General features: G+C 44.7%; 1 protein-coding gene across 1 annotated transcript in view; it reads left to right on the forward strand.

Annotated features, from left to right (window-relative positions):
- The window catches only part of HELZ (helicase with zinc finger), a 3,197,037-nt gene that overhangs the window by 1,234,427 nt on the left and 1,939,867 nt on the right, over positions 1-22,743 (forward strand). The window contains exon 9 of the mRNA XM_044085095.1: positions 10,633-10,677. Within this exon, the coding sequence (XP_043941030.1) occupies positions 10,633-10,677 (45 nt within the window). The remainder of the gene's footprint in view (positions 1-10,632; positions 10,678-22,743) is intronic.

Here is a 22,743-nt window from a genome sequence, read left to right on the forward strand (position 1 = left end):
CCTGATTTTGCCTGTCTTAGGGCCGACAGACCCCCAAAAAAGGTGGAGGCATCTCTCTACTATATAACCCATGTCCTTCACTATTGTCCCATATACAAAACGCATCCCACAGTTCTCAACAGCCAAACTTCTAGTTTCTTTCCTTAAAATGAATAATTGCAAAAACCTCTGTGATATAGTCGTTTACATTCCCCCAGGCAGTAACATCCCAATTCTTGAGGAAATCCTTGCCTGTGCATCTACTAACATAAAAAAATGAGACTATTATTACTGGGAGACGTAATATCCACACTCTAGACATATCCCCACACCACTCTAACTGGAATATCAGTCTATACAAGTTCACCCAGCTAGTTCACACCATAACCAGGCCTAATAAAATTAATACTAATTGCATATTCCTAGACTAGATTTTAGTGTCCGACCTAGATAAGATCATGTCCACTGGTACACACTCCATTAGTATAGGTGACCACTTACCTGCCTTTATACAATGTGAATGTACAACAACAATTAATAAACATCAGTACAGGGTTACCAGAGATGAATCCCAGTTTTGTCCATCTAGCATTAACGAAAGGTTGCTTAGCATCAACTGGTATGCACGAAAATCACTTTCCCTTGATGAGGCAGTTGAGTTCTTCAACTCAGCCTTCGTCAGCATACTAAAGAATCTTGCTCCCCTTAGACAAAAGAGAATAAAGACCAACCATGCCAGTTGGCCAACAAGATCCACTAAGGATCTCATGAAATGCAGAGACAAATCATGGAAAATCTAGCAAAAAAACAAAAACCCATCTGACCTAGCCCACTACAAACAGCTCTGAAACCTGGATGTTCATGTTTCACTGTTGCAGTCATTACATTTGTGTAATCTGCTGGCAGGTTGCCCTCAGTCGGCCTGAATTCCAAAGTCTTAGGTCCTGCGTCGGTTGCTGTCTCCTCTTCCGTGACATCAGGTCGTCAGGGGTATAAAACAAGCAGCCGACGCCATTTTCTTTAGTCTGTCTTTCCGCGCAGTGGCCGAAGCAGAAGCATTTCACAAGTGCCGGTTGGCTGACTCCTGAAATATTCGAGTTTGAGTTTCAGAACCGAAGTCTTCACTAAAGCTTAGTACCCCGTTGGGGAAACTTTTTTCTTGCTCCATGCCAATGTCAGAAAAAGTTAATAATTGTATTACTTGTGGGAAGCAAATACCTCATAAGGATTTTCATTTATACTGTATTCCTTGCCTAGGCCTTGATCACAATGTGCCTGAATGTCGGTTTTGTGCTAGATTTAACCAACGCACTATTAAGCGTCGGTATATTTTTGCCTCAAAGTATTTTGGAAACAGATTTAACTACCCTGAAATGTCGTCTGATAGCAATCCGACTACCGGAATGCATAAAAAACACAAAGAAAAGGACAGAGACAGTCGAGGTCCAAAACCGATGGCGAAGCTTCTCCTAAGCCAGTCGCCAGTACTCAGTGAGGCGCTTTTGCAGCCCCTGATACCCGCTACTTTTGAGTCGCAGGCCCCTACCGAGACCCATGTGGAATCTGGCATGCCGTGAGATTCTCAAAGTATTGGACCCACGGATGTATCTCCCTCGGATGGGTCCAGAGCCGCTGAGCAGGCACGGGCTTCTGAGGGTGTATTCTGGCCTCAACATTTTTACATCAAACCAACGACAGCTGCAAAACCAAAGACAAAAGCAACTTCTAAAGCTAAAAAAAAGATGCATGAGCCACGTGCACAAGCCACTATCCCTAAAAAAACAGATGATCAAAATGGCTGAAGACCTTATTACCTTGATCAGGGGTTCCCATCCCCCTCCTGATAAGAGGCCTAGGCAAGACACTGACTATGAATCTTCAGATCAGGTTTCCATTTCTTCTGATTCCTCTTCTGATCAGGAATTATCTATACCTCCCTATGAGGATTCTGATGCAGAGGAGTCTGCATCACCTCCTGAGGATTATTCATTTGGAGAAACCTTGCATACTTTGAGGGAGCATTTTCACTGGGAGGGTCAAGGTTTCTCTGAATCAAAAAAGAGGCTCCGGGACTTCCTCCTTCTCCCTCAGCACAGGCCTTTAGCCATACCCCCCCTGTTTTAGACATTGTGGATGATGTGTTTTCGGAGTCAAGCTTGACCCCTGACTCCTTACCTCCGGCTCCCAGCAAGCCTGACAGATATTACAGGGTCCCTGACTTACACAAATTTTTGTTTAGAAACCCTGCTGCTGATCCTGAAACTATTTCACAGGGTCCAAAGGGAGTTAAGGCCTCAGCAGCAAAAAATCCTACCCCCTCTGACAGAGATTCAAGGGCACTGGATAGATGGGGAAAGAAGGTTTATACATCTGCAACCTTAGCAATTAGGGCCTTAAACTGCCAGTTTCATATGCTCAAGTATCAACAACATGTTATGGGATTGCTGAAACAGAAAATTGTTGATTTCTGAATGTGCAGAAAATAAAGAAGTGCAGGAATTATTGCATGCAGCTGAACAAGTTGGAAAGCATATTTTGCAATGTGGTTTTGATTCCTTAGAGGCCTCCTGCATTGCCGCATTTACTGGATCTGTGATTAGGAGGCATGCCTGGCTAAAAGAACTAAATTTGCCTGATCATGTTAAAGCTAAATTACTGGATGCACCTTTACAGCATGACACTTTGTTTGGTAATAAGGCAGAAGAGGTTTTAAAGAAAATGGAAGACAAAGCTAAGTCTATGCAAACTGTAAAAAACTTCTTACAAGTGCAGCCACCAAGCTTCAGCAGACTCTGGCCTATAAAAAATTGGTCCTTCCTGTGTTAGACGGAGCTCAAAGGGGCATATCCAGATGCCCTAAGGGTTCCCGATAGCAGGCACAAGATTCTTACAGGTCAAAGCAGTGGGGTGCTTCTACCTCCAAATCTGGAGGAGATAAAGCGCACCCCTACAGAAAACAGTCCCAATGACTTCCCTCTGCCTTCACCAAGCACTTACCTTTTGGCAGCAGCCTTAGGAGGAAAATTAGCACTTTTTGCTCAAAATTGGCAGTTAATAACCCAGGACAAGTGGGTGCTAAACATTGTGTCACAAGGATACAGATTCCATTTTCATATTCTGCCAATGGCAAACTCTTGTCCAGATCTGCCAAAAAATCAATGGGCAGAGGCTCAGAAACCGGTTACGTCCCTCATGGATATGGATGGGGGCCATTCAGCCTGTACCAGAACAGGAAAAAAGGACAAGGTTTTTATTCAAGACTGTTCTTGGTACCCAGAAAAGACGAGGCCTGGTGGCCAATACTGGATTTATCAATTTTGAACACACACCTGGATATACCAAAATTCAAAATGCTGACTTTGCAGCAGCTTCTGCCCATGCTGGGCAAGAATGCTTGGCTGGTGACATTAGACCTAAAAGAGGCATACCTGCACGTCCCAATAAGGGAATCGTGCAGAAGATACCTCCGATTCAAGGCTGGCTTAATGTATTACCAATTCTCTGCACTGCCCTTTGGCTTATCTACTGCGCCTAGGGTCTTTACAAAGTGCCTGGTACCAATAATTGCTTTTTGCAGGCAAAGAAGTATACAGATATATCCTTACTTGTACGACCGTCTCATTCAAGCAGAGAACAAGGACATTCTTCAACATCTGGCATTTGTGAAAAGGCTTCTAACATGCCTAGAGTACACAATAAATGAAAAGAAATCACAACTGGTACCCTCTCAAAAGATAAAATTCCTGGGTGCAAGCTTGAATACAACTGCCCAGATGGCTTACCTCATACCAGGCAAAGAAAGGCAACTGACTACTTGCTTCAGACTGGCAACAAAAACCCAGTTATCTGCAAGACAAACTCGACAGGTTTTGGACTTAATGGCATCCTGCATCCTACTGGTTCCATATGCAAGACTGCATATGAGGAAACTTCAATGGTACCTAAAAAGTTTATGGAGCCAACATTGTCACAGTCTGGAAACAATGATTCCTCTCATTCCCTGCCTACAAGAGGAGTTTCTATGGTGGGCAAAGGCATATCACCAAAACATGGAACAGGCTTTCGCTCTACCCCCTGCCACACTTTAACAACAGATGCATCAGATTATGCACGGGGGGCCCACATGGCGGGAAAATGCATTCAGGGCATATGGACCCCAAAACAAATGCATCTACATATCAACCAAAAAGAGGTGCTAGCTGTTCAAAATACCCTGACAACCTTCAAGGACTTACTTCATCCAGGACAACTGCTGATAAAGACGGACAATACCACGGTTATGTGATATATAAACAAGCAGGGAGGCTTGCACACATATACCCCCTTTGCAGATTAGCCATGGCACTGTGGGACACAGCTTTGACTTACCAAATACATCTTCAACCTCAATTCCTGCCAGGAAAACAAAATACTCTGGCAGACGATTTAAGCAGAAACCTTATGGCCCCTCACGAGTGGAAACTAGATCCACAAGTCTTCAGCATGATAACAAGTTAATGGGGGAGCCCGGACATAGATCTATTTGCCTCTTCTCAAAATTATCAACTGAAAAGATTTTGCACAAGGACTTACCACAGACTAGCATGGAAAGTGGACGCCTATCCTTCAGTTGGAAAAACTTAACAGTTTACGCCTTTCCTCCTCTGCCTCTTCTTTCCAGAGTCCTACTAAAAGTCAGACAAGAGAGGCCAAAGATGATACTAATTGCCCCGAACTGGCCCCCAATCCTAAGGAACTTGTCTCAATACCCAGCTTGGACCTTACCTCAAAGACCTCAACTACTGTCCCAGCAAAACAGTCAGATCTGCACAGTCAACTCCAGACACTGAACCTGGCAGCATGGCTGATCATGTAGTTATATAAACACCTCTCAGTAAAGCTGTGATGGATGTGATTTTGGACGCCAGAAGGCCTAGTACTAGAAAATCTTATGCTGATAAATGGAAGAGATTCTGTGCTTGGAATCAAGCACAAGGAACTGATACAGCAGAACCAAATATTCCTCAGATTTTACAATACTTGACTGAGATGCTTGACAAAGGCCTATCTTTTTCATCAATTAAAATCCATGCCTCTGCCATTTCGGCTCATTACAATACAGAGCCCACCAATCTTTTCTTATCCTTTACTAAAGCATGGTCTTAGAGGAGCCAAAAATTTAAGGCCTCCAAGATTATCACCAATACCTGCATGGGACCTTAATTATGTACTGGAAAAGCTAACCCTGCCTCCGTTTGAACCAGCTGCTACTGCTGATATAAAGTTCTTTTCATGGAAAACAGCTCTGCTCCTAGCAATTACTTCAGCAAGAAGAGTTTCAGAGCTACAGGCCCTCATGGCTGTGGAGCCTTTTATCATTTTTTACCCAGATAGGGTGTCTCTGAGGACCAATCCTTCATTTATGCCTAAAGTGGTTTCCAGTGTGGCCCTTAACCAAACTATTCATCTGCCAACATTTTATCCAAATCTGCAGAACAAGGGGGAGAGAATTCTGCATTCCTTGGACGTACACAGACAGCTAAGATTCTACTGGAGCAGGACGAAAGCTCTAAGAAAAACTGAGCAATTACTAGTGGCATATGCTGCAGGATCAGAGGGAAAGGCTATTTCAAAGCAGACTATTTCAAAGTGGATAAGCCACTGCATTCGTTTCTTCTACTTACACCATGGCATACCTGTGCCCAAGGGCATTAGGTCTCATTCCACCAGAGCTGCAGCTACTTCAGCAACCTTTCTCAGAGGAGTATCAACCAAAGACATTCTAGAGGCTACTACTTGGAGTTCTGTTCATACCTTTACAAAGCATTATCATTTGCCTCTCTACTCTAAGTCCAGGGCAGGCTTTCCCACTGCAGTTCTGTAGGGCCTTATAGCCGCACCCAATGCTGTTTAGCTCCAGCCTCCCATCCATAGCTTTGGGATTCTACCCAAATGTAACGACTGCAACAGTGAAACACAAAGAACATAGTACAGTTGTGTACACTTACCATAAATGTAGATGTTCGAGTGTATTCACTGTTGCAGTCCGCCTTCCCCCTTTCATTCTGGAGTTTATCTTTCCTTCTCTGTCTTCTACAACCTATGTGGTGTATTTACTTGTAGATGAAGGTAAAGTTTGTACTGATGCATATATATATATAGTTTGTATGTATGTATATATATATATATATATATATATATATATATATATTTTTTTTTTTTTTTGGCTACCTTTTTGGGGGCACCTGACATCTGGGCAAGAAAAACTAAAGAAAATGGCATCGGCTGCTTGTTTTTATACCCTTGACGACCTGACGTCACGGAAGAGGAGACAGCAACCGACGCAGGACCCAAGACTTTGGAATTCAGACCGACTGAGGACAACCTGCCAGTAGATTACCCAAACTTCTCCACCCCCTCCCCCCCAAAAGAGCAAGTATCTATCCCAGCAGAGGGCTGCCTCCCAAACATCTCTGATGCTCAGGTGAAGGCTGCCCTCTCCAAAGCAAAAAAACACTGCTTCCATGGGACCAGATGGCGTCCCAGGTTGCGTCCTACATGAACTCCAAGAGGAACTAATCACTCAAATAAAACAGCTATACAATCTCAGCCTCACTACAGGATATGTGCCCACAGAATGGCTTACAGCAACAGTGGTCCCACTCCACAAAGGTGGAGCCTTTACCGACCCTGGAAATTATCGCCCCATAAGCCTGACTAGCTTAGTCTGCAAGGCTATGGAGAGGATCATCATGGAGCTCATAAGCAAAGACATTGGGGACCTACAGACACTAGATCCTACTCAGTTTGGCTTTGTCAAGGGCAGATCCTGTCTTTTGAACCTAGTTGACTTCTTCGAAACAGTCACCAAAGCCATAGATGAAGGGAAGGTAGTCCACACAGCCTATCTGGACCTTGCAAAGGCATTTGACACAATACCCCACTATCCAGCTTAAATATAAACCCCTATTTCACAAGATGGGTCGCAAACTGGCTCAAAGACAGAACCCACAGAGTGAGAGTTGCTGGAGCCATGTCAGACTCGAAACCAGTCACAAGTGGCGTCCCACAGGGTTCTGTCCTGGGACCACTTTTGTTCGGTATATACTTTTCCGAGGTACAGGCATACGTGGGAGGACTATGGCTCACCAAGTTCGCAGACGACTGCAAACTGGGCGCCATAATCAACTCTCCAGCTGACACAAACATCCTTCAAAAAGGTCTCACAGAGACAGATAACTAGTGCCAGCGCCATGGTCTAAAGCTAAATGCCAAAAAATGTATAGTCATACCCTTTGGCAAAAACAATGTGCCCACAAATTACCACATAGGCGGAAACCCATTAAGTACAGAGAAAGTTATTAGGGACCTGGGGACCCAAGTTGATAGCAATCTCTCCTTTGAAAACCACATTGCCAAAGTGGTTAGAAAGACCTTCTACATAGCCCACCTCATCACGAAGGGTTTCACATCTAGATCAAGAGATGTAATCGTGCCCCTTTATTCATCCCTCATCAACCCCATCATAGAATACAATGCCCCTTTTGGGATGTAGCTTACCCGACACCTGCAACAATTAGAAAGACCCCAAAAGTATCTCACCAAGAGGATCAAGGGTCTCAAACAGATGCCATATGCTGCTCGGTTAAAAAAACTCCAGCTCTACTCAGTTGCATGCCGCCTACTTCAAGGCGATCTATGCCTGACATACAAAGCTATGTCAAATCCAGAATTAATGGATATGCTCCACCTCAGTAAATCTAAATCCCTTAGAGCCACACGCTCGAGGGACTTGAACCTCAGCACAGAAATAAATAGAACTTGCTGGAGGGACAGGTTCATAACCCAGAGGCTCCCTTCGCTCTGGAATAGAATTCTAGTTCATGTGAGGCAGAGCACCTCACTGAATCTCTTCAAGAAGAATCTCGATAGGTGGATGGGGGATCCTAGGTTTGTCCCAGGGATTACTCCTGTGTCACTATTAGACAGAGGCACAGTAAACTAAACCTTAAAGGGCACAGTATACTCAAATCAAGGGGTGGCGTAAGCCATACAGAATCGGGCTAGGCTTATAATTGCCTCAGGGCAGATAGCCTAGTATGAACCTATGAACCTATAAATGTAATGACTGCAACAGTGAATACACTCGAACATCTACATTTTATGGTAAGTGTGCACAACTGTACTTTAAGCACCTAGTACTACAAAACAAAAAAAGAACACTACCTTACATTACAAAATCAACACAAGCAAAGCCCAGAGAAATTCTGGAGCTCTTTCAACTCTTTATTAAAGCCAGGCTCTAGTAATAATCCTTCTCCAGACCCAAATAAAACAATCATTGAAATTGTTGCAACCTTCAACTCCTATTTCATAGATACTACAGCCAGTCTAACTGCTACCTTTCCCAAGACCACCTTGTCCACCACAGACCTCTCCACAGCTAACACCAGTACTCCCCCTTATTCCTAACTTTACTCTGTCACCTGTACCCACCTTGACTGTTAAAAAATTGCTTCTAAATCTCAAACCATGCACAAATGCCCCTGACAATATACCCACCAAATCTCAGCCAACTCAATCCCTTACCCTATCAGCATACCTGTCAACAGATCTGTCCAAGAATCCTGTATGCCCATCATCTGGAAGAAAGCTTATATCCTCCCTCTACACAAGGGGGCCCAACATATACACCACCAACTTCTGCCCCATTGCTATACTATCACCCATCTCTAAGATTCTTGAAAAATGTATTCATTCTCAACTTCACCATCTGACATATCACAACCACATCCTCTCCCCAACATGGATTTAGGCCAGGACATAGTGCCACCACTGCCTTCATATGGACATGGTCAACCGAGCCCATGACACTGGTAAAATCATATCTTCACTATTTCTTTATTTTTCTAAAGCTTTCGATAGTATATCCCACTCTCTCCTAACAAAACACTCTAACATAGGTACCTTATCTCAACTCTAAACTGGTTTATTAATTACCTCACTAACCGGCAACAATCAACTAAATGGCAGAACTCTTACTCCCCTTTTCTAAACACCACCAATGGTGTTCCACAAGGATCCATTTTAGGCCCACTTCTGTTTAGCATATTTATCAATAACTTCCACACCACATTTTCTCAAGGCTCAGTCATCCAGTACATAGATGACTCCACTGTCATCTTCACTGCAAACAACTCCACAGAACTACATCAACTCACCCAAAACGCCCTCACCTCCACTGAAATTTGGATGTCAAATAATCACCTTGCCCTAAACCCCAACAAAACCAAACTAATAACCTTTGACTCCAAAAAGTCTGCACCCCTACAAAAAGAGGACTTAATTTAATCCCTAAAGGGTACCACCATCGACATTGTACCTGGCACAATACGTCTAGGTGTAGTCATAGAAGAAAACCTCACACTCAACCTGCACATCCAGTCCAATGTCAAAAAGACACATCAAAAGCTTGGCACTCTCTACTGACACAAACATCTACTTAGTGCATCAGCCCGACTTTCCCTTGCCTCTTTTTCTGTTACTCTCTCTTTATATGGTGCCTCCCTCCTCACCAACATTCAGTCCTCTCTAAAGTCCAAACTAGACTCATGTTACAACAAAATTGCTAAGTTTGTAACTAATGCCTCCTACTCATCCCACCACTGCTTATTACCCAACTTAAAATGGCTTGAAATCTCCAACTATCTCAACTTTATCCAACTAACTACAGCTCACAAACTTGTTCATAAGTTGTCCATGTGTCCTGCTCTATTTTCTATACTTAATTTATACAATCCTAACAGACCACTCCGATCCAACAACCAACTCCTCGTAAATGTAGAAAAACCTAAACATTCGGCAGGCCAGATGCTTTACTACTTTACCATCACAAAACTTTGGAACTTCTCCCCCCAACGCTTCCACCTGCTCAGTAACCTTCTTCAAGACATCTCTGAAACAACACCTCTCCTCTTCTTGGCTGTGCACATGTGCTAATACCACATCTCATATAACCTAACATCAACCATCACAACTATTCTCATCCCCCACTCTACTACTCTAGCATCCTCGTTTCACATCCATCTGTCTTTACTTACTCTGCTTCTCCATCCTGTCCACTTCCCTCTTCTACTAACGCTCAATGTCTTTCCATTGATCCCTACTGTCTGCTTCCTTCTCTTCCTAACCCTTATACCATTGAACCAAGTGGGACATTCAGGTACTTTACCTTAATATCATACCACCAGTTGTATATGCAACAATATCCACCGACTTTGCTGATTCCTGCAGCAGGACTTGATTAGCCTATCGTTCAGCTATTACATCTCCTAAACGTGTGAAAAGTTTTGTCTATCGTTCAGCTATTACAGCTCCTAAATGTGTGAAAAGTTTAAGTACTTAGTGTCTAATTAATTCCTTTATCTTCTTTGCTCTTACTGCATGGTGTCCGTTATAAATTTTGCTAGCAGAAAACTACTCGTATGGAATGTATTCATGTGTATACTCTGTATTACTTGTATTATAATTATATCTTTGATTTGAGAATGATTACTTCTGTGCTGTTTTTTTCACCAATTGTATAAACTGCCAATAATATGTACTAAATGTCTTTATTAATATAAATTCTGTATTGTATATGAAATGTCTTATATGTGGAACTTTTCTTCCCAGGACTTCACTGAAAATGGGCATTTCTGGCCCAACTGGACCATCCCGGTAAGCAAGTGCAAATAAATAAACTTAAAGCAAGAGTAGAAGCATGAATCAAGTGCCTTGAAGAAAAAACGTTGACATGGGAGAAGGGGCATGATGAAAGAATTTAAAAATCACGTGGGTGGCAGAAAAATATAAAGGAGCTGACTGTGTTAATGTGATTATGGGATTACATTCTAAATGGACAAATATTGTAGTTGAGCACCTGAAAATGGAGAGAGCATACAGAACTGTTTGGTGCTTGGAATGAATGGGCACTAGTAGGCCACGACCAATAAATGTAAGATGTTCATCGTGCATACCGCTGCAGTCATAACAGATGGGTTCTCCTGCCATCAGGCGGGTCCTTGGTCGGCCGAATTCCAAAGTCTAGGCCCGGCGTCGGTTGTCGTCGCCTCTTCCCTGACGTCAGTGCGACAGGGGTATAAAAGAACCAGCCAACACCATTTTCTTCAGTCTTTTTTGCCGCGTGGTGCCCGAAGCAGAAGCAGTTCGCAAGTGCCGGTCGGTCAGCTCCTGAAATTACGAAAATTTTGAAACCGAAGTCTTCTTTAAAGCTAAGTACCCCGTTGGGGAAACTTTTCTTGCCTCAGACCGATGTCAGACAAAGTTAACAATTGTATTTCTTGTGGGAAGCAAATACCGCATAAGGATTTCCATTCCCTCTGTATACCTTGTTTAGGCCCAGACCACGACGTCTCGGGCTGTCGCTTTTGTGCTACTTTCAATAAACGCACTATTAAGCGTTTGGTGGAGTTCGCCCAGCACTATTTTGGGAAAGCTTTTAACTATATAATGTCATCGGAGACTCCGACTCCTGTTTTGTCCAAATAAAGCAAGGACAAGGACCGACACGCGAGATCCGCGACCTCCACCGACACCACGCCAAAACAGACTACACGTGGTCCGGTTCTCAGCGAGGCACCTACACAGTCCCTGACTACCAACGACGCTTCTCTGGCGGTGTCCTCTGTACCAGAGGCCGCAGGTTCTTTGGCCCGCACCCCTACTACAGATACCAAAACCACTGTTAGTGTTGAGCCTCATAATGTGGACAGGTCTACCTCCACCCATGGTGTCTTCAGACCTTCCTCTTCTTTTTCCATCAAGGCTTTTACTAAGTCTAAGTCAGCCATGCACTCCAAGAGACCTGCTGCACAGGGCCCATTTCCAGGCCCCATGCCTAAAAAGCAGATGCTTAAAATGGCTGAGGATTTAATTACTCTTATCAGGGGTTCCCAACACCCACCGGACAAAAGGCCCAGAGTGGAGGAAGAATCACCCTCTTCTGATCAGGGCTCCATTATTTCAGAGCACTCTGATGAACAGGAACATTCTTACTCCCCTTTTGAAGATTCTGATGCAGAGGAGTCCATTCCTTCTGTATCCCCCCCAGAGGATTACTCATTCGGGGAAACCTTGCATACCTTGAGGGAACACTTCCACTGGGAAGGCCAAGATTATTCAGATTCCAAGAAAAGGCTTAGGGAATTTCTCTTGCTACCTCAGCACAGGCCTGTGGCGATTACCTCCTGTCTTGGACATTCTAGATGATGTTTACTCGGAGGCCTTCCTTAACCCGGATTCCCTGCCTCCAGCCCCAGTCAAGCCTGATAGGTACTACAGGGTCCCTAACTCACACCAATTTCTTTACAAAAGCCATGCTGCTGACCCAGAAACCATTTTTCAGGGCCCCAAGGGAATGAAGGCCTCTACTGCTAAAAATCCATTACCTTCCGAGAGAGACTCTAGATCCTTAGAAAGGTGGGGAAAAAAGGTATGTACCTCGGCTACTCTAGCCATGAGGGCCATAAAATGTCAGTTCCATATGCTTAAATATCAACAGTTTCTGTTATCACAATTAAAAAGTAAAATGTCACAACCTGAACAACCAGATTTGAAGGAGTTGCAGGATATGATGCATAGTGCAGAACAAGTGGGTAAGCACACCTTACAATGTGGTTATGATGCTCTAGAGGCCTCAAGTAGAGCTGCTGTTACAGGATCAGTCATATGTAGACATGTCTGGCTCAGGGAACAAACCTTGCCTGATCATGTCAAAGCTAAATTACTAGATGCTCCTCTACAAAAAGATGTATTATTTGGTGCTAATGCTGAGGAGATATTAAGGAAAATGGAGGAAAAAGCAAAATCTATGCAAACTGTTAAAGATTTTCTACAGGTACAACCACCATGTTTTAGTAGAAATTGGCCTTCAAAAAATTGGTCCTTTCCAGCCACGGACAAACCCCAAAGAGGTAGATACAGGTGCCCAAGGGGCAGAGGGCAATCTCAAGGATCGTATAGAGGCAGACAGTGGCAAACTCCAACACCAAGAGGTGGCGAAGACAGTGCACAGCAATTCAGAAAGCAAACCCAATGACTTTTCCCTTTGCATGCCAAGCAAGGCTCAAATGGCAGCACCCTTAGGAGGAAAGCTGTCATTATTTTCAAAAAACTGGCATATTGTCACAAAAGACAAATGGATCCTGGACATTATAAACAGGGGCTACAGATTCCATTTTCACACCCTTCCAAAAATGAGAGGCATGCCGAACCTGCCACACAATCAAAGGGCAGAGGCTCAAATACAAATTTCAAAGCTCATGGGCATGAAAGCTATTCAAGAGGTACCTACTCACGAACAAGGTCAAGGTTTTTATTCCAGACTATTCCTGGTGCCAAGGAAGGGAACAGATTGTAGACCCATTTTGGACTTATCCGTCCTAAACACATTTTTACTCGTACCAAATTCAAGATGCTCACTTTACAGCAGCTTCTTCCCATGCTGGGCAAGGAGTCTTGGCTGGTAACATTGGACCTCAAGGAGGCATACCTGCATGTCCCAATCAGACAAAGCTGCAGAAGATACCTCAGATTTCTTGCAGGTTCAATCCACTATCAATTCTCTGCATTGCCCTTTGGCTTATCTACTGCGCCCAGAGTATTCACGAAATGCCTGGCATCAGTAATTGCCTACTGCAGACTTCAAGGGATACAAATATACCCTTATTTGGACGACTGCCTGATCCAAGCGGACAGCAAATACATACTTCTGGAACATCTGGCTTATGTAACAAGGTTATTGAATTCTCTGGGATACACAGTCAACAAAGAGAAATCCAGACTAATGCCATCTCAGAAAATAATTTTCCTGGGTGCCAACTTGGACACAAACACCCAGATGGCCTATCTTACGCCAGAGAAGCAGGGGCAACTAACTCAATACTTCAAGACACTAGCAAATTGCACCAGGCTGACTGCAAGGAAAATCCTGCAGGCTCTGGGATTCATGACATCTTGCATTCTACTAATTCCATGTGCAAAGTTGCATATGAGGAAACTTCAATGGTACCTAAAAAATCTATGGTCTCAACACAGCCACAGTTTGGAAACAATAATACCATTAATTCCATGTCTTCAAAAGGAATTTGTATGGTGGGCTCAAGCATGCCAAACAAACACAGGTCTACCATTCTGCAAGCCTCAAGCAAATCAAGTCATCACAACAGACGCCTCGGACTACGCCTGGGGGGCGCACATGACAGACCGGTGCATTCAGGGCAAATGGTCCCAAAAGGAAAAGCACCTTCACATCAATCAAAAGGAGATGCTAGCAGTAGTAAATGCTATTACAGCTTTCAAAGACCTTCTGCGTCCAGGTCAACTATTGATAAGAACAGACAACACCACAGTAATGTTGTACATAAACAAAAAAGGAGGAACACATTCATACCCCTTATGCAGGCTGACCATGTCACTTTGGAACATGGCTCTGGAATTGCAAATCGAGCTTCAAGCACAGTACTTGCCAGGCATGGAAAACACGCTGGCAGACAACCTAAGCAGAAATATGACAGACCCACACGAATGGAAGTTGCATCCTCAAGTTTTTGCAAAGATAATTCAAGCGTGGGGAAGGCCAGACATAGATCTCTTTGCCTCCCACAAAAATCATCAATTGACAAAATTCTGCTCAAAGACATTTCATCCAAAGGCCTGGAGAGTGGACGCTCTCTCTTTCAGTTGGGCAGCACTGACAGTTTATGCCTTTCCACCTCTTCCTTTATTGCCCAAAGTACTTTTAAAAACCAGAGCAGACAGACCAAAGATGATTCTGATTGCTCCAGACTGGCCAAGACAACACTGGTACCCACTCCTGAGGAGCCCGACGCATTCCCCTCCATGGACCCTACCTCTAATGCCTCTTCTTCTGACTCAGCATAGCTACAAAACTCTTCACAGTCAGCTGAAAACACTCAATCTGGCCGCATGGAAGATTCCTTAACATCACAACAGACCCTACTCTCCAAGGAGGTGCAGGATGTCATTTTGGAGGCCAGAAGGCCGTCTACTAGAAAAGCTTACTCCGCAAAATGGAAACGGTTTTGTGCTTGGAATGAGAAAAAGGGCCAGGATCCTGGAAAACTGAATTTACCTCAAATATTACAGTATCTAGCTGAGCTGCTAATCAGTGGACTTTCATTCTCCTCCATCAAAATCCATGTCTCAGCCATTTCTGCAGAATACAACACTGATCCACCTTTATTCTCTCACCCCCTCTTAAGACAGTTCCTCAGAGGGGCTAAGAATATAAAACCTCCAAGGAAACAACCAATTCCTGCTTGGGACCTCAATTTTATTCTAGAAAAGGTAACCTTGCCTCCTTTTGAGCCAGCTGCCTCAACAGATTTGCAATATTTGTCCTGGAAAACAGCTTTCCTTCTAGCTATCACCTCAGCTCGTAGGGTCTCGGAACTACAAGCCCTCATGGCTGTGCAGCCTTTTATCATCTTCCATCAGGACAGAGTTTCCCTACGAACCAACCCGTCCTTTATGCCAAAGGTGGTATCCAGGGTAGCTTTAAATCAGGCCATACACTTACCTACCTTTTACCCTAACCCCCAAAACAAAGGGGAAGGCTACTACATTCCTTGGACATCCATAGACAGCTGCGTTACTATTTGGACAGAACAAAGCCTTTCAGAAAGTCAGAACAACTCTGTGTCCTATGCTGTAGGAGCTCAAGGGAAGCCAATTTCCAAACAGACGATTTCAAAATGGATAGCCCACTGCATATGTTTTTGTTACTCTTTTCATGGTAAATCTGTACCTGCAGGCATCAGATCCCACTCCACAAGGGCCACAGATACCTCTGCAGCCTTCCTCAGAGGAGTTCCTATCAAAGATATTTTGGAAGCCGCCACTTGGAGTTCTGTGCATACCTTCTCTAAGCACTACCACCTACCTTTATACTCCAAAACTAGAGCAGGCTTTGCCACTGCAGTTTTGCAGGGCATTCTGGCTCCTCCTAGTTCCACCTAGTGCCTACCACCCCTTTCGTAGCTTTGGGATTCTACCCATCTGTTATGACTGCAGCTGTATGCACGATGAACATAGTACAGTTTTTTACCTACCATAACTGTAGATGTTCGAGTGCTAATACAGCTGCAGTCCAGGTCTCCCTCCCTCCTTCCCCTCTTGGGACAGGCCTAGTGGCTAACACCTCCTCATACAACCTGATTGAGTTATTCTTTTATGGTGTATTTGCTTGCAACTACTGTTTTTTGATTATATTGCATTGTATTATTTTATATATAAAATTATGTATTGCCTTCCTTCTGGGGGCACCTGACATCTGGGGCAAGAAAGACTGAAGAAAATGGCATCGGCTGTTTCTTTTATACCCCTGTCGCACTGACGCCAGGGAAGAGGCGACGACAACCGACGCCAGACCTAGACTTTGGAATTCGGCCGACCGAGGACCCGCCTGACAGCAGGAGAACCCATCTGTTATGACTGCAGCTGTATTAGCACTCGAACATCTACATTTATGGTAGGTACAAAACTGTACTTTTCATTTCCCTTGAGCTTAAGGAGAAAGTGCTTGAAAAAAAGCAGGGTATGCACAATAAATGGCGAGAGGATCTTGTCTGGTCAAAACTTAGTGTTTGAGAGCAGGAGAAGGATTGAATTGATCCCTAAAATGAAGATCTGTAGGGAATAAGGTATCTGTTGGAGATTACTTTATCCAACGCTGTTCAGGATTTACTTGCAAAGAGTGTTTAAAACCTTTCCAGACCTGAAGATAGAAGGACATTTTCTTCATAAACTTGCTAACTGTCATAGTGTTATTGGAGCAAGAGAGTCATGCAAGGGAACAGATGCAGGAGAGAGATTATGAAACAGCCAAGTGGAGCAAGGAGAGTATTTTTTCCCTTGCATTTTTGAAACTGCAAAGGCTAAAAGAGAATGTGGCAGTTATTTGAGTGCATAGAATTGGAGGGATTGAGAATTGGACATAAAGTTAAATGAAATGAAAAAATGGACAAATTGGACAGTTAGTAATACTGATGGGAAGAGGAGAGGAAGAGGAGTAGTGAATAAACGGACTGAAGGTGATCCAATTTTGTGTGCATAGGGATGGCAATGTTGTCACTGCAGACTTGTAACTTACCATGAAAGCAGGGTTTAACAAGTTGGGCATATATGTTAATCATATAATTAGAAAAAATTACATTGATAAAAGGTAATACATACTTTCTGCTGTTTAAATGTCCTGATTGAAATCACTTGCAGTATTCTTGACCAGTGGGTTATCACCACTGATGTCTGGTTGGAGTATCAAAGTTTTACCTTCTAAGGATTGTATATCTGATGTGTGACCTCAGCTCATGTTTGTAGGGAAAAAGTATGAGCGTAATTCCTACAGACTACCTTAATGCCAGCTTGAGTGGAGTTCACATATCCATTGGACTTATTGTCATCTGGTCGTGGGTAAGTGCCCCATTGGGAAACCTTCCTTGACCTTTCTAAACTGTTTTGTCTTACTGGTATTAGATGTCAGCTGGTAGAGAAAGTGTGAGTGAGGTAGGCAAATCCCATACAAAGAATTGCATACCCAGTGACTCTTCTGCCTTGGTGCAGAAAGTGACTACAATGTCTTCCATTTGTGAATGTCTGTACCTAAGATGTTGCAATCTTGTTTGTCCTTGCGCAACACTTTTCTGGAGACCTAATGTCTGAAATGCTTGGCCCACTCCAAGGTGCCAGACTTTGCTACCCCAGACATACCTCCACCACTTAACAAGGTGTAGACTGGAAACTTGTTCTATTTTCTGATTCTGCCGTACCCACTGAGATTTCAGAACCCACAGTAAGTCTGATTCCATCTCCAATGGCCTCAACCAAGACCCTGCTAATGGCTTTACGATTGATGAATCCACATTTTGGCCTAAGACAGCCTCCTCCTTTCTTCTTACCCCTCCCCTAACTCCTCAAAACATTGTTCTGGTTTCATCTTCCTCTGATTTCAACTACCCTGCCATAAATTGGGTTATGTACTCTAGTACCAACACCTTTGACCAGCGGTTCTTGGAATTTGTAAATTTCAATGCCGTGGATCAACTATAATCCATAGTCCCACCAGGGGCTCAAATATCCTTGACTTGGTCATTGCCAACATGGGAGATCGATGCTCAAGGGAAAGGACACCCCCTCGTTGGTAAGGTCTGACCATAAGCTAATCACCCTTGATGTCCACCCCCCCCCCCGCCCAGTAGGGAAACCTCCATAAAAAACTTCTCCAAAGCCAACTTCATGCTACTCAAGTCAGAAGTGACAAACTTCACGACACCCATGCAGATGGGAACTGAAAGTTCGACTGCTGAATCCTACACTAAGGCACTGTACGAGCATATCCACTCATGCATAAATCGTGCCATTCCAAATAGAACCAAGTCATTCTCCTCAAAAAAAAAGGATGCCAATCTGGTGGTCCCCTGCCATAAACAAGTTATACAACAGAGGGAAGAAACTGTTACAGAAAAGAGGAAAATCCCAGGATACAAAAAACTCCCTTACCAGCCTCAGTACGAAGCTGAGATCCCTCATAAAGTCCTCCAAAGCTAATTATGAAAATAAAATTGCCAAAAACCACAAGGCATTCTATAGTTATGTCAAGAATCTAAATGGCAGTACTCAGATATGCTGTGAGTTACAACAGAATGGCACTAAATATACGGATGCCAAGGATATTGCCAGTATCCTAGCAGATCAATTCAGTGCCAGTTTCACCCCCCTCTCACCCCTTAAAGGGCCCATCTCATTACCAAAAGATTGCCAACTGCCAGTAATCACGGCCACACAGGTACAAAATGCGCACTCCAAAGCCCAAGAATACAGCATCATTGGGACCAGACAACATCCCAGGCTGTGTACTGCATGAACTACAAAATGAACTTCCACCTCACCTAAGTGTCATGTTTAATCATAGGCTCACCTCAGGCTTTGTGCCCAATGAATGGCCCACAGCTACGGTTATCCCACTCCACAAGGGGGGGATCCACCTTGGACCCTGGGAACTATTGTCCCATCAGCCTAGCGAGCCTGATCTTCAAAGCCATGGAACGCATTATCATGGAACTTATAAACAATGACATTGGCAACCTTCAAACACTGGACCCCACTCAGTTTGGTTTCGTGAAGGGCCGATCTGGTCTCCTCAACCTGATTGACTTCTTTGGATCAGTTTCCAGAGCAGTGGACGTGGGTAAGACAGTCCACACAGCCTATCTGGACCTTGCCAAGGCTTTCGACACCATCCCTCACTTTGGAGTCGTAGATAAACTTACTAAGCTTTGGCATTAATCCATACGTCACTCAATGGGTCACAAATTGGCTTACTGACAGAACCCACACTGTAAAACTAGCCAGCTCCAAATACTGCTCCAGACAAGTGGAGTACCTCTGGGTTCAGTCCTGGGACTGCTCTTGTTTGGCATCTACTTCTCCGAAGTACAGGCCAACACCAAAGGACTCTGGCTAAGTTTGCAGATGACTGCAGACTGGAAGCCATTATTGAATCCCCAAATGATGTGGATATCCTACAAAAGGGCCTTACAGAATCAGATGCTTGGTGCCAGAGCCACGGGCTCAAGCTCAATGCCAAGAAATGTGTAGTTATCCCGTTTGGGAAAAAACATGTACCCATTAATTACCACATAAGTGGCAGTACACTAAACGCCGAAAGTGTGGTGAGGGACTTAAGAACACAGGTGGACAGTGGTCTCACCTTCGATAACTACATGGCCACAACGGTCAGGAAGTCCTTCTATGTGGCGCATCTCATTACTAAGGGCTTTTCATGCAGGAAAAAGGTCATTGTCCCACTGTACTCATCCCTCATTAGACCTATTATAGAGTACAACGCCCCATTTGGTATGTACCTCACAAGACATCTGCAACAGTTGGAAAGGCCACAGAAATACCTCACTAAAAGAATCACAGGCCTAAAGCAGATGCTCTATGCTGACCATCTAAAAAAAAAACTCCAGCTATACTCTGTCACATATTGTCTCCTCAGAGGCAATCTGTGCTTAACATACAAGGCCATGTCAAACCCACAGTTGTTGAACATGCTACTCTTAAAGAAATCCCAGCCACGTGCTCCAGGGAATCTAAACCTGGTCATCACAATGAACAAAACATGGTGGAGGAATAGATTCCTGTCCCAGATATTCCCCATTCTGTGGAATAGTCTGCCCATGCATGTCTAGCAGAGTGCCTCTTTGGCCATCTTCAAAAGGAACCTTGACGACTACCTGGGTTATAAGTAATGCCAGCACTTCCACCCTATTCAGTCATCCTAGGATCCTGATTTTTGAAAGGGATCGGGAAGTGTCAGAGTCTGATCAGTCAGTTTCCTCTAAGGATGAAGAGGATCAGAAAACCAAACAGATGTTTTATTTTTCCTTAAATGCTGGATAGATTTAGGGATGTATTCATTCGTAAACAGTCTTCAGTTGTCCCCGAGATCAGCAGGGTATAGGAGGATGGGCCTCCAGACTTGGCAGCATTGGAAGATGTTTTTAAAAAAGCCTGCAGTTCTCTGCTGAATGAGTCTCTTCTTAAAAAAGTGATCTGAAGTAGTTAACTTCATTTGATCCTCAACCTGTGGGTTCTGGATCTGATACGGATCCAAGCCAGCAGCTTACCAAGCTAAAGATCCGAGCTCCAAGCTCCTCCCCCTTACCCATACTACACTGCAACCTCCTTGCAATCCTCAGATCTTGTTTGCCGCTGCTTCGACAGCACAGGATTCTTGAGCTCCAGGTAGGTTCATTAGGTGTTTATTTGACTTTAGTCTGTGTGTATCTTTTTTGAGTGCTAAACTCTTTATAACCCTGCCCCTATTCTCCACGGGTTTTACATTTGAAAATATTAATAGTGTAGTTGTGTAAGAAAGTTCCTAAACTTTGTCTGTGTAGGCCTCCCCTTCCCGCCCTTAGTGTGTGTGTATGTGCTTCTTTACTTAGCTTGTGTGTTAGTCAGGTCGGAAGGTCAGAAATTGACTTTTTCTAAATGCACAGAGTGTGGCCATAAGCTGTTGCAGGCCAGTGGTCACACTCTGTATGTAATTTGTCTGGGGTTGTCTCATCTGACATCCTGGCTGCAAGATCTGTGCAGCTTTTAACCCCCAGGCCCTGTGGCATCACAGAACCAAGCTTAATTCTAGTGGGTCTTTTACAAGCAGAGTCAGCTGCTACTTCTGCAGCATCATCTTCAGTCACAGCCATGACTGTTCAGCCTTCCAGCCCTCCTCCCCTGTCCAGGGCTCCCACTCCCACCTCGGAACAGGGAGAGAGAGAGGCCAGGAAAGAAAAACATAGAGAAAGAGGTAGGGAAAGGGGTCGCAAGAGACGAGCAGACTCTGATCCATCAGCCCCTCCCACTAAGGTGATCTCAACACCGGAAAAGGTTGCAAGGCCGTCTTCCCCTTGGCTCTGTTCTCCACTATTCTCCCTGGAGCTGGAGGAGGAGGCCTGGCCCGCTTCGATGTCATCCTCGTATCAGCCCTCCCAGACTGTGTCAGTGGCATCCACGAGATCTACTAGGAGCCTCGCTGAAGCCAATATGGACCGGATGATAAGGTTCCTGCAGACACAGTTACAGATGGGAGTGTTGCCGGCTCACTCCCTCCCCTCAGCTGGGGCGGGGAGTTCAGCTCCAATGTTTGCCCTGATAGCTCCTTTTCCTATCCACTCTCGGGTTTCGGAGTCTATGGATCCTCCTACCTCGATGCCGGCCATGCCCCTCAAGCCTGTCAGATCTGAGCTCTCTGAGCCAAGATCTGGGTGTTGGATCCTAGGTGATGAGTGTGTCGGCGGCCCCATTGTGGGTTATACCGTCTACTTGGGTCCGGCTGTTCCAGCCTGTGCTCTGATCCCCTCGTCGGATCCGAGAGGTATGGCTACCCACACCACCAGCTTCAGGGAAGCCAGTTCCCCTTCGACTTTTGACGTTTTGGAGAGGGTTCTCTCTGGAGGATCGAGACCCCTCTGTCTTTCCTCTGAGTTCCCCTGTGCTCCCTCGCATCTGAGTTTGTCTTCCATCATCCAGTCCTGCTAGGGACAGCCTGTGTCCGATACTCCCCAGACCGTTCCCCTTGAGGAATACGAGACTGTTTGCGAGCCCTCCCCGGAGAGTGCCCCCGAGGAGGCCCCTCTCAAATGCCAGTGCAAAAGGAGGCACATGGACTCCCCTAAGTCCCTTACTGAAGATATCGACTTAGAGGAAGGGGAAGGTTCCCCCCTGAAGACACCTCCTTCTGAGACATAATAGAAATTCTTCGCCAAGGGGGGGGGGGGGTTGGTCCACCCAAAAACCTTCATCGGACAAGTCGGTATTTCTGGAGGCATTTGACACAGGCCCATCTTCCTCTTGGGTGTACCCCACGCCTTACCCTGTGGTAGACCTTATTACCACCAGAGCCTGGAAGAAACCTGACACTGTAGAGCCAATACCCAAACAGCCCGACAAAGTATTGAGCCCTCCTGCGGACAAGCCCACTTGGAGTAAGGGTGCCCTAGTTGATGCCATGGTAGTGGTGGCAGCCACCAAAAAGGAACTCGCCCAGGAAAGTTCCTTGGTCCATCCCCTGGACAAGGTGTCCAGGGCAATGGATCATCTTGGGAAGCGGACCTTTGCTATAAGGGCACTGATTTACATGGCCCATGTAATTAGACTGCAGCGTGACCTTGTGAAGGAGTACACTGAGTCTCCCCTGGA

Source organism: Protopterus annectens, chromosome 10.part0 (assembly GCF_019279795.1).
Source record: "Protopterus annectens isolate FY-2018-M chromosome 10.part0, PAN1.0, whole genome shotgun sequence".
NCBI classification, from domain to species: Eukaryota; Metazoa; Chordata; order Ceratodontiformes; family Protopteridae; genus Protopterus; species Protopterus annectens.